Source organism: Hyperolius riggenbachi, chromosome 1 (genome assembly GCF_040937935.1).
Source record: "Hyperolius riggenbachi isolate aHypRig1 chromosome 1, aHypRig1.pri, whole genome shotgun sequence".
Lineage (NCBI taxonomy): Eukaryota > Metazoa > Chordata > Amphibia > Anura > Hyperoliidae > Hyperolius > Hyperolius riggenbachi.
In genome coordinates this window covers 497,325,955-497,339,693 of record NC_090646.1, presented here as the reverse complement: position 1 = coordinate 497,339,693, position 13,739 = coordinate 497,325,955, and the positions used below count along the sequence as shown (strand labels likewise).

General features: G+C 42.4%; 1 protein-coding gene across 5 annotated transcripts in view; it reads right to left on the bottom strand.

Annotated features, from left to right (window-relative positions):
* LOC137555644 (uncharacterized) overlaps window positions 1-13,739 on the bottom strand; it is a 111,835-nt gene that overhangs the window by 35,484 nt on the left and 62,612 nt on the right. For all 5 annotated transcript variants that reach the window (XM_068271585.1, XM_068271586.1, XM_068271583.1 and 2 more), the window contains exon 3: window positions 2,210-2,264. In XM_068271585.1, the coding sequence (XP_068127686.1) occupies window positions 2,210-2,264 (55 nt within the window). The remainder of the gene's footprint in view (window positions 1-2,209; window positions 2,265-13,739) is intronic.

The window sequence follows — 13,739 nt, the reverse complement described above, 5'->3', positions numbered from 1 at the left end:
TGTATCACTGATTGATGCAAATAAAACTCCTAAATGCTTAGGGTGCCGAAAGGCCTGTGTATCTGCTAAACAGCTGTGAGAACTTCCAATAGAGACGAGTTAGGATGATTGGTGCCAAAGGCGATTCACAATAAGAGGCTTCAATCAATATTTACACCCACCCAGTGATGCTTGTCCTAGGCTGTTTAGCTATGTGGAGTGGTCTTCCCGGAGCATTCTGTACTGGCTTTGGAACTCTCAGTAAAACTAACATTTCGCAGAGCTGCACTTGACATGTCTAAAAAGATGTTGCCACCTTTGAAAAATTTCACAATGAAACTTAGGGAGAGTACAGATTTTACAATGAACAAACACTGACTAAATTTATAAATATATATTGTAAAAAAACAAACAAATTCTTCATTATGTTCTTTTCCCTGCAGTTCCTCTTTAAATTTTAGTGAAGGTGAAAGCGGCATACATGCATGTTTCTGAGTAGCCAGCTATTGAAGGCCAAATTGTTTATCCTCTCTCCATATAAAGCAACGTCCATCTTTCATGTATAACCTGTGTACAGTAGGCCTTCCCTATTCTATGTGCTGCCCATCTTCCTTGTGCCACCCCCATGCACAGCAGCCTCTTTCTTACACAATCAGCCTTCCTTTTCCATTTGCAGCAGAGCCGCTAACCCACGTGCAGGCTCACTGCAGGCCATGGTTTATGTGCCTTGTAGATATCCGGCCCGGTCATTATTGCATCATTAAGCTAATAGGTTCATACTAGTGCACCAGAGACAAGGCTTTATACTACAGAAATAATTTCCATCGCAGTTTTTTATAAGAGGCTTTTCACACAGGAATGCACCAAGCAAAGTATGTCCTGGCCACTTCCAACACATAACAGAGGCTAATTGTGACTGGTGAATCACTCCCAGCCCTCCTCATCCTACAATTGTCTCATGGCTAAGCACATAGGCAAGTTTCATCTTATGCTGCCCAGCAATCTCACTTTTCCTGGGAATTGTTTCATCTGAAACACATGGATTTTCCTCCGCTGCAAATGCGAGACCTGCCAGCAAGTGATTACATTGCTTAGTAGCAAAAGATTAAGTTAACTATGTGCTCGACATTTCATAAAAGCAACTTTATATACTTTGCTCGGGCTGACATCAGAGAAAAAGTGTTCTTCACATCAAATCTGTCAAAAAAGTTAAACATCGTTACATTGTTTTTGGAAACAACCTTTAAGGGAACCTGAAGTGAGATGGATATGGAGGCTACTAAATTTACTTCCATTTAAACAATGATAGTTGCCTGGCTGTCCTTTTGATCCTCTGCCTCTAAAACGTTTTAGCCATAGACCTTGAACAAGCATGCAGATCAGGTGCTTGTTACAGGGTTGTGATTCTGATGCTACTGATGCCAGAAGTTCAACAGCAATGCCAGGCAACTGGTATTGTTTAAAAGTAAATAAATATGGCAACCTCCATATCACTCTCATCTCAGGTCCACTTAAAATCCCTTACATGTAAACACAAGTTTTGCAACTCATACACAGCAAGCATTTATCATCAAATGATTTGCAAAGATACAGCTTTAAGAAATATCTTGTGAAATGTGGCAGCAATGTAAAAGTGGACATACATCTAACGACTTGGCAGCCAATCGACCATCAAATTTGATGAGAATCGAAGCCGCCAAGAGCATGTCCGATCGACAATGTGAACAATCTCAAGCCAAAACTGGTTGCATGTATTGACATGCTGGATAATCTTGGGCCAACATGCTCGATTGGGTTCACGGCGGTAATTGCAAGCGGTAATCGCGAATGACAAACGCTGTCCCCCTCTAATGTTTTATGTTTTCCCAACCCACGTGTCCATGCGTTAATACTTTTCCTGTCCATTGTCAGCCGCTGTGTCCATGCCCTATTTACGCATTCAGGCTTTACGTGACTACTGGCATAGAGCACATGTGCCGCATTTGAAGTCACACACACATCCCTCTGCTTTAACGCCAGCAACCACGTAAAGGTGCACGTAAACAAATACGAGGACACTCAGCCAGGATGGTGGCAGGTAAAGTATGGGTAGCTTAAAACAATTCAATTTTCACTTTCTTTTATGCCCGAAAGTGTGACAAAAGTATCTGTATGACATCCACCTTTAGCTTCATTCTTGTGCTCTAAGTAGCCATATTACAAAAAGTAAAACACCTGCTAGTACACTTACCACCTGTGCAGTCACCTGGCTGTCACTTTGTTCCCTCTTGGGGCAAATCTTCTGCCTGAATGTCCAAAATAAAGTACATCAATTGTTATCAATACACATAAGAATCAGGGGAAGAATGTTTTCTAGCTTCCACGTCCACACTTTTTTAAAGTGTAACTGTCAGGCATAAAATCAAAAATCAATTATTTATTTTTATCTGGTAAACAAGCAATAAGAATGCTAACCGGGCAATCCAAAATTTAAAAATCACTCTTACTTTTCCTCTCCATAAAACAGTTCCCAGTTTCCCTGGCTCTTATTTGGTACATCTGCCACACAAAGGAAGTTGCTGGGTTTTCTTTTTTCTTCTTTACTTTACCCTCAGACATAACTAATGCAACCTGATTGGCTGAAGCCTCTTTCCCTCCCATTTTCCATCCCACACCTCTGTACCTTTTTGATTGACCAATATTTCTCATGCTGAGACAACACACTTTCTACTGCAGAGCTTGGTGGGAGTGTCTGAAGACTGGGAGGAGGGCAGGGAATGATACACAGACAATGTAAGGGAGGAAATTATGTCAGGGTTGGCTTCAAGATAGACACTAGAGTTGGGCCGAACGGTTCGCCTGCGAACGGTTCCATGCGAACTTCCGTGGTTCGCGTTCGCGTCCCGCAGGCGAACCTTTGCGGAAGTTCGGTTCGCCCCATAATGCACATGGAGGGTCAACTTTGACCCTCTACATTACAGTCAGCAGGCCCAGTGTAGCCAATTAGGCTACACTAGCCCCTGGAGCCCCACCCCCCCTTATATAAGGCAGGCAGCGGCGGCCATTACGGTCACTCGTGTGCTGCCTGCGTTAGTGAGAGTAGGGCGAGCAGCTGCAGACTGTCTCTCAGGGAAGATTAGTTAGGCTTAACTTGTTCCTGTCTGGCTGCATACCTGTTCTGTGAACCCACCACTGCATACCTGTGCTGTGAACCCACCACTGCATACCTGTGCTGTGAACCCACCACTGCATACCTGTGCTGTGAACCCACCACTGCATACCTGTGCTGTGAACCCACCACTGCATACCTGTTCAGTGAACCCACCACTGCATACCTGTGCTGTGAACCCACCACTGCATACCTGTTCAGTGAACCTGCCACTGCATACCTGTTCTGTTCAGTGGACCCGCCACTGTATACCTGTTCATTGAACCCACCACTGCATACCTGTGCTCTGAACCCACCACTGCATACCTGTTCTGTGAACCCACCACTGCATACCTGTGCTGTGAACCCACCACTGCATACCTGTTCAGTGAACCTGCCACTGCATACCTGTTTTGTGAACCCGCCACTGTATACCTGTTCTGTTTAGTGAACCCGCCACTGTATACCTGTTCTGTTTAGTGAACCCGCCACTGCATACCTGTTGTGTTCAGCGAACCTGCCACTGCATACCTGTTGTGTTCAGTGAACCTGCCACTGTATACCTGTTCTGTTTAGTGAACCCGCCACTGTATACCTGTTCAGTGAACCCGCACGGCCGTCACTACACAAACAGCTGTTTGCGGTGCGTTACACGGTGAGTTTGGTGTGTCAGTGTGAAGCAGTACTCTAATTACACTACCTCATTGATGTATACACATGCAAGATGTTTGAGAGCACTTTAGGCCTGTCATTTAGCATTCAATGTGATTTCTGCCCTTAAAACGCTGCTTTGCGTCAAATCCAGATTTTTCCCTGGGACTTTTGGCATGTATCCCACTCCGCCATGCCCCCCTCCAGGTGTTAGACCCCTTGAAACATCTTTTCCATCACTTTTGTGGCCAGCATAATTATTTTTTTTTTCAAAGTTCGCATCCCCATTGAAGTCTATTGCGGTTCGCGAACTTTAACGCGAACCGAACCTTCCGCGGAAGTTCGCGAACCTAAAATCGGAGGTTCGGCCCAACTCTAATAGACACAGTCATAATGGAAAATCCTACGAAAGGTTTTCTCTTTTTTTTACTATAGAAAAATCACAAAAATAAAAATGAGGACAGTGCACTACATATGTTATACAAGTAGAGCAAGTATTTATCTACTTATATATGTGTTTTTTTCTGAGATAGTATGGATGACAGCTCCCCTTTAAAGAAGAAACAGCAATACTGTTCATATTATTTTACAATGTACAAACTATGTATAAAACTGGATTTAATGAATCTCAAATTTGTATTTGCTTTAGCTGCATCTGCTTGGCATTGAATACGTTTATTTAACTATACAGTTGAGGGGAACGCACGGCTACGTATGGTGTAGTATAAAACACAGTTATTGAAACTCCATCATACATAAACTGTTTTACAGAATGAATTTGAATTTCCCTACATTCTTGGATTGATTTTACTTTATGACACTGCAGTTAAACTAAAGGATCACTGCCATATGTACTACTACTGTACTGTATATCAAAAACTTTAATAATGGACAACTGAAGGGAAAAGAATATGGCGGCTGCTATACTCATCTCCTTTTAAGCAATACCAGTTGCCTGGAAGCCCTGCTGATCTTCTGCCTCTAAAACCTTTAGCCATAGACCCTGAACAAGCATACTAGTTGCCTGGCCGCCCTGCTGGTCTATTGGCGGCAGTAGTGTCTAAATAACAAAAGAAAAAAGCATGCAGCTAATCTTGCAAGATCTGACAATGATGTCAGAAACACCTGATCTGCTGCATGCTTGTTCAGGGTCTATGGCTAAAAGTATTAGAAGCAGAGGATCAGTAGGACTGCCAGGCAGCTGGTAATGCTTCAGGGCCCCTTTACATTATGGTGATATGGTATGCCATTTTTGCAATCCCGTTGCAAAGTCATCAGTGCATTGCCGCATGATCAGATTAGGCAGTAATGCAAGTCTATGGCGATACAGACAAGTGTAAACAACGGGGCACAGAGGGGCATGGTACACATGCACAGACCATGAGGAATCCCGGTGACGTGCTTCCTGTCCAGCAGGGAGTATGTCATTGAACGACTATGCTTATGACCCTGCCTTCGCACTCTGCCACAGGGTCATTTAAAACACGGTTCCCCAACCCTGTCCTCAAGGCCCACCATGTTTTGTAGAAATCCACAGAGGTAGTTAATCAGCTCTGCTGAGACACTAATTACCTCACCTGTGCATGTTTGTGGTTTCCTGCAACACATGTACTGTTGGTGGGCCTTAAGGACAGGGTTGGGGAGCTATGATTTAAAATACTGATTTGTGCGGTGAGCTAATCCAATGCCAGAGTGCCATGCCATGCGATCACCATACAAGTGCAAAAGCAGCCTTAATGAAATAAATATGGCAGCCTCCATATCCATCTCGCTTCAGCTGTCCTTTAATCTTTTTAAGTTAGCCAATAAATTGTAACATCCTAATTCCAAACTTTCTGCAGTGTTTAAGAACAGAAAAGGATCCAGCTACTGAACTACAGGCGAATGATGAGGGTGGCATTCCATGTGTGGAATCCTTCTGGTTGTTGTCTCTGTGCTGACACAGAGTTACCCAAACAGGATAAAGGAAGGCATTTTTGCAAGCCAACGCACATTGGCCAAACAGGGTTAGAATTTCTGGCTAACCAACAAATGACCCTTTCAGATACACCACACAGTAAACAAGGCACAGAGGCCAAGGTCTTTTTGCAACATTTACGGATGAGCCAGGACAGACAATCATTGGCAGCATGAACTGTATCCTCCCAATGCCTGCCTGGTGGTCTACATAAATGCAATGGCTTGTGAGAACAAGAGGCAGCCAACTGCAACAGACTAAAGTGGATGCGTTGCTGCCAGCTCCATTTCATCATCATGGAGTCATTATATCCATGTTAAATGGCCTGCAAATTGTTGGCTACCATTTAATCTTGATATGCGCCTAATGTTTCCATCAATACATAAAGAGATACAGTAATATTATTAATAAGTCTATCTACAGTATGAGAATTCTTTAAAATTAGTTTAGTCAAAAATGCCATTTATAGGGGAAAAATAGTAATTATAGCAAGTTACAGAAATATGAATACAGCCCCATCTAAAAGTTTGGCACCATAACAGAGATCAAGTGGCGCCAATAAAAAAAGATTGTATGGGGATGTCTGTTAATTGCTTCACTGCAAATTCTTTTAAGCTTGCAATGCTTCACGCCCAGCACACCATCCAATACTGAAAGGACCACTTTGTCCAGAAGAGTAGTCATGTATCTCAACCTCAACGGCTGCGAATACCACAAGCTAGGATTCCCATTAAAAAGTGTCCTATTACATGAGAATGACCTCACCAAACCTTCTTTTGGAACAATACACGATACACCTGAAGATACTGACCCATATAAGATTTTTTTTTTTTTTAAAGAAAAACTAACTACAAGAGTGGCTGCTGCTACATCTGACATACTTGTATGCATACAACTTATCTCACAACTTGTGCAGATCATCAAACTGAATCTGAAGAGAGATTATTAATCTATGAAGACATGCTGGAAAGAGTTAATAATAGATATCTACATAAAAGTGTATGTAGATTCACATTTTCGATGCTTCTTACAAAATACCCCTAAATAATGGTAATGCTTTTGATTACCCATTGTCTGTTTTAGATGACTTCTATGAAAACTCAACATAGCTCTCTGCGATGTTCATAGGTCCTGCTCATAGCTCATATTTGTCTGTATTGACAAATTAGTTGCTTAAACTTGCTGAGAATTTATTAGACTAGGATGAAATAATCAGCAGCAAAGGGTGAGGTTTAGAGGGTTGCTCCTCTGACTTGTTCCACTGAGAGGCTCTGCCTACAGATATTGTAGTCATGCTGAGACAAGAGAAGACATTTCCTATAGTTAACGAATACTATCTATGGCTGGATATAAGGGTTTGCCTGTAACATGCATCAAACTGATGGCTGGACAACCTCTTCTTTACATACCTTTAGCATACTGATTTTCAAGGAACTAGAGTGGCAATATTTTAGGACCACTCAGAAAACCTGTGCAAAGTCATTTTGATAAGGTCTGCAGAAACCGATGTCCATGCAAGATCAGTTGTTCCCGGATGTCTGGAGGTAGTAGGGTGGCTCACCAAGCAAATTTGTTATTCCTCCCACAGCAGGGCTCTGCTCCTTGCTTTATTGCCCTTTACAATAGGGGATAAAACAGAATGGAAAACTCAAGTTCCTACAGGGTGACATCACTAAGGCCACAGAGAATTCTAATCTAATGGCAAGTGTATTTGAGGACAGACCACAATATGGGCAAAGGGATTAACACGCCCCTAATTTAGAGCGTATCATAAGTTTAAGTTTGAGTCTGCTTTTTATTATAACGTATGGTGCAGTAGGGTTGGGTGAGAGATCCATCTTACTAAACTTCCTTTTTAAAAAGACAGAATTACCATTACCTAAAATAATCTAAAGTCCACTCCAGCAGTATCCTATGCTCATCTGCAGCTATAGCTCTGCCTGTATCATTGCACTGACATCAGCACAGAAGCCAATGAAAGCAAATGCAGTGCTTGCTTACAACTGAAAGCAACACCAGTCACAAGATGAAATGCAAGAATGCTACAGGCGAACATGAGTGTTATAAGTAAGGTTATTGCACAGCAACCATTTCTATAACCAGCCAACCTTCCCTCACCCTTTGTATTTGAAGGGACTTCTGCTCAGAATATAGATTAAACTTGTATATGAAAACTTTCCCAGTTGTTTCTATTTTTCAACTTAAAAATAAATAAATCTTACTGTAACTTTTTGTCATGTTAGAACAGTGATCTGCAAACGTGGTCTCTCCAGCTGTTAGGGAACTACAAGTCCCACAATGCATTGCAGGGGTCTGACAGCCACAGTCATGATTCATAAAGTCAAATGCATTGTGGGACTTGTAGTTCCTTAACAGCTGGAGAGCCACGTTTGCAGATCACTGTGTTAGAAAAACCCAGTTTTACTCCATCTTGGAGTGTTTCCTCCAGCTCACCAATTTCTCTTCTTTACCTCGACATTAACTATCACTAATATTTGCAGTTTGATTATACATCAGTAGGCCCAGTTAGCTATTTCTCTCGGGTGATCAGGAATAAAGGGTGAATTGCTTAGACCAGCGTTTCTCAACATTACTACAGCATGTACGCCATTATAAAAAGTTGGTGTTTACCAGTACCCTCTATTGTGAAGCATTATATCAGGTACCCTTTGATAATACTGTATTTGCATTGGTTAGGAATGCTCCATAAATGGTGTATTAGGCTACTTACACAGTAGGACATTGCGTTTGATGCGACATTAAGGTTGCACAATGCGGCCCTAACGTAATGCATATGCACTTTCACAGTGCAACGTTAAAGTCGCACGTTAGAAAATGTATTTACTATGGAACGACAATGGCGCATGCGGAACATTTTAACAAAGGACAAAAAAAAACACATTACTGAGCATGTGCAACACAAGTAACGCTGCAGATTCATTGCTAAACGCACAGCATACAGCACTTTCTAATAACACTACACGCTAACGCAACGTGTGCACTGTGAATGTCCTACAGACTTTGCATTGCTGTGCGTTACTCTGCAGTTTATTCAGCACTCATTACATATGGGTGTCATGGCAGGTAAGAACAGATACTGAGGAATCTAGATGAAATCCCCAAAACATACAGGTAAGTTAATTGGCGTCCCCCTAAATTGGCCCTAGACTACAATACATAAACTGCACAAAACATTATTATTATTTGTGATGGACGAGCCGTCAGTGCGCAGAAAACGCATCCGCAATCGATTTCCTGCCTCGATTGTCGTTGCGCTGCCAAATCAGAATCTCATGTCGGTGGACCCAGGCAGTCCAGCCTGGGGGGGTCTCAGCTGTCTTCAGGGGAGTTAGTTAGCAGAGTCTTTTCATGAAGCCTGTGCCCTTTTAGCCAGAGGTGTAAACTCAAAGTTTGTCTAAGCTGATCTCACATTCAGATGTTAAAGGAACCAACAGGGCCTTTCATAGAGGGAGATCCGAGAAAGCTAGTCACAGCTGGACACCAGACACCCTGGCTCCAGCCTTACCAGGAAGAAATGAATGTACTATATAATCTTTTGCCCATTTACAGAATACAATAAATAGGGTAGTTATGAGAGCGGTATCATTGGATCCGTAAGGTCATGCTGAATCTCTTGATACCAGTCGAGAGGGGCCCGGGCCCCTACAACCCAGGTATGAATCTTCTCAGGAACCTGATCCGCTGCACTAGCCATGTCTGATATTATATTAATCGGTAGGTTCTGGGGATCGATATTGTAATTATTATTTGTGTGCCGGCCGCGTAGGTCGGCCTAGAGAACATGTCAGGATTATGAGGTTGCTGAAGCCCCTGCCCAGATGTGATTACCATAATCCGGCCTGGGGGCCGACTCTGGAAGCCCGCCTCTGAACTCAGCTCCATTAAAAGTGAATGAGCTGCCCGGGCAAGGCTGTCCTCCACCCGGAAACATCTTGAACTCATCTGTGCCAGCTTGAGGATATGCTGGCATCCACCTGGTCTGAACTCTGAACTTTGATTGAAACCGAGAACTTTATGATGCTTCCCACAAAAAGGACATCTTTCCAGGAACTAAGTATTTTTTCTCCCTTCTTTTATTTTTCATACTGGCTATTACTGTTTTAATAATTGTTGATTTTAATAATTGTCTGTATATATTAATTATTTATATTGCCGTGAATAAACGACTTTATCCAAGTCATTCACTGTCCGCTACCCTGCTTATCAGCCGCACCACTGAACCAGACCTCTGGAGAGACGCTACTACTATTGTTTGTTGTTGGCTAGACAGAATAGAGTGCGTTTAACCGTTTTTATTCGCAGGACTAGTCAGTCAGCGGGCTCCTCGGGCCCATGGTAACCGAGGTGGTGGCAGTTATACCCTGAATCGTGTTTGAGTTGTAGTTACCCGTATCTCAGTGTCTTCCTTCTGGTTTGTCTGCGGCTAATTCCCAATGGTTCCTGCGCATTGACTGCGACCAGAGTTCGCACGATCCGTGCGCTGGCACGGTTTGGAAGGCCATTTGCAGTCAGCCACCAGGGCTCCTGTGACATTGTTATTATTATTATTTATTGTATTTATAAAGCGCCAACATATTATGCATCGCCGCACAATAGATAAAAGGGTTAACATACAAGGTACAGGAAACTCACAACAAAACAAGATGATGCAAATGATTTGATAATACAGTGTCATAGGTCAAAATAGAGATTGTTCTAGTCCACAAAAGGGGTGATTGTCAGTAAGATTGCATAATCAAGCTGGAAACACTAAGGGAGAGAGCCCTGCCAGAGGCTTACAATCTAAAGGGTGGGGGTGGAGACAATAGGTGTATCTGTTGAGAGGGTGTCTAACAGAACATATTATGGTGCTGGTGTAGGGGGGTATGCGAGCATGAAAGGGTAAGTCTTGAGAGCTTGTGTGAAGATATTAAAGGTGGGGGCGAGTCTGGTGGCTGGAGGGAGCGAGTTCCAGAGAGCAGCTTATTGCAGGTGGACCTGGCATTCCAGAGGCCACAGGAAACAGGGAGTGAATGCCTAGGGGTAGGATGGATAGGAATAAGGTTATGCTGAGGGGGTGTGCGGGTAGAGTGTAGGGGGGAGGGAAGGGAGGTGCATGGGGGTTGAGGGCCAAAAGGGAGTCTAAAGACAGAAGGGGAGAGGGTGCGGGGAAACGAGGGGGACAAGGTGTAGAAGGAGGTGGAGGTAGAGCATGTGGTGATGGGGGATAGCAAGATGAGGAGGGAGATAGCTGGGAAATGGTGGAGGGGTCAGGGAGTTAATAGGAGGGAAGGGGTACATTTTGCACTGAAGGGATAAGGTAGGATGGGGTGTGGAGAGTGGAAGCATAGACAGGGGACAGCAGTTAGACCAAGATGAGATAAATGTCACCAATGATGTGGCTGAAGGGGTTCAGCAAAGTTGCATCAATAATCAATCTGGTAAGGAGCAGTCCATAGGAGATCAGCAGTGAAGTTGGCAGATCATCAATGATGGCAAAAAAAAACCCAGCTGTGTGTGATTGGTAGATGGGGTGTCTGGTTGGTAATGACGTAACTTGTCTGGAGGTCGGCGATGGATCAGTTGGTGGGGAGTTCAGCAGTGGAGCAGCCAGCGAAGATCAGCAGTGGTGTGGTTGGTGAGGCACGGTGAAACCATCAGTAGTTTGGTAAGTGGGTGTGCAGTGCTTAAATTTAGCTGGTGTATGTTCAATATGGTATTGAAGGTACTTCTATGCAGGGTGTAGAAAATCAGTAGATGAACAACAGCCCAGAGTTTTGTGCTAGTTCACTTCTGTTCCCTTCTGGCTCAATTCTGGTATAATTCGGTTTGTCTAAAGTACCCTTAAAATTAATACCCTTTACATTTATACCCTTAAATGTATACACTGCTGACCAAGGTCATGCTGACTATATGATCTGCTAATATATCCCTGACTAGATAGATGCTAACAAGCAGACTGATTGCAGCTGTGAATATACTAGACACTAGACTCTAGCCACACAGGGGCAGAGCCAGTCTAAAGATATGCAAATTGTGACTAATGAATTGAAATAGGCAAATGGTCACACAGAAAGAAGCCCCAATTATTAACACTTATAATTAAGCAGATTGATGCAGAATTTAGAATTTAAGCATACAGCCAGGAAAATTAATCAGTTGCATACCATAACATACCTAGACATCGGACTATGGTAAGGTTAGATTGTGAGCCCCTCTGAGGGACAGTTAAGTGACAAGAAAATATACTCTGTACAGCGCTGCAGAAGATGTCGGCGCTATATAAATACTAGATAGTAATAATAATAACATGCTCAGGATTAATAAGGGTCCATTTAAATCCTGGCCCACACACACAGAAAAACATGAATGTAAATGGCTCTACATCTATGAGGATTTTGAAGTTCAGGAATAAATATTGATGACCACTGTAAATATTACTGGTGTTCTCTGAAATCTCCCTCCTCATGTACAAATGGAAAATAAAATACCTCAACTGTTTGGCATTATCATTTACACATTTGCCAACATCTGGACACCTTGCATTCACTATGCTTACTGCCTAGTAAGATACCCATGTGGGTTAGCAGATGGAAATTCAAAGGCAATATAAACACAATATAGACACAGGTGGCATGCAGATGGTCGGTCCATAATAGATGATTAAACAATAATTTCAGCTTGTGTATTATATCATAATTAACTGAAGCTGATGATTCAGAAAAGAAACAAGAGTTAATGACAAAGTTCTAGTATTAAACGTAACCATAGCTATTAAAAACATAACTGTACTTCTTGGTTACTGTTAAAACTTTTCATAAAATTATTGCGACTCAATAATTTAACTGGATGAGCTTAGTTCATCCAGAGGAAACTTGGTTGCAGAGAATACATGGACACAGCTCAAAAATGCATTGCTTTGTAAAATGAAGTAACAAGAAGCACATATTACGCAACACATGGAAAGCACTCCTGTTTACAAAAGAAGACTGCGGAGACAGAAGTAACTCTACATTCTTAATTCAGGGACACAACGAAGGACACTTTATAAAGCTACATAGAAAGAAAATAATAAGGTTGTTTGAATTGGACACCAGAGTAACCAAGCAGCTCGGGGTGACCCAAACCACTAGGAATGTATAGGGGGATAAAAGAGACCGAAAAGCCCTCCTACTAATAAAGCAATGCTTGGTGAAATTTGCCTTCTTAAAAAAGATGGAAATTTGCAATAATTCAGCTATAAGTGAACATTTGTGATTACCCACAATGCATTGTGGGTAACCACAAATGTTCAATTATAGCTGAATTATTGAAAATTTTCTTCTGTTTTACGGCAATTTTTACCTTGAATAGGACACTAAACTGTGTTAAAGGGACTCCGAGCAGTGCAAAAACTATGGAAAGATGCATATCATTTTAAAGCTCTCTTTCTCCTCTTTCCAATGATATATAAACCGCCGCCCTACGCCTTTTAGTTTTCGCTATTTTCGCGATTGAAATTGCCGCGGCTGCGATTTCAATCGCGAAAATAGAGAAAACTAAAAGGCGTAGGGTGACGATTTAGGTGTCGCCAGAAAGAGGAGAAAGAGAGCTTTAATATCCATCTTTCCATAGTTAAATTGTATTACACAGGGCGACTTTTTCCTAAAGTCAGCAGCTCCATTCAGCAGAATGGAGCTGCTGACACTGGGGAAAGTGTCGTCCTGTGTAATACAATTTAACTATGGAAAGATGGATATCATTTTAAAGCTCTCTTTCTCCTCTTTCTGGCGACACTTAAATCGTTGCCCTACGCCTTTTAGTTTTCTCTATCTTCGCGATTGAAATCGCGGCCGCAGCAATTTCAATCGCGAAAATAGCGAAAACTAAAAGGCGTAGGGTGGCGGTTTATATATCATTGGAAAGAGGAGAAAGAGAGCTTTAAAATGATATGCATCTTTCCATAGTTTTTGCACTGCTCGGAGTCCCTTTAAGACACAGACACACAGAACACTTACATCGCGCTTTTTTCCTGGTTGACTCAAA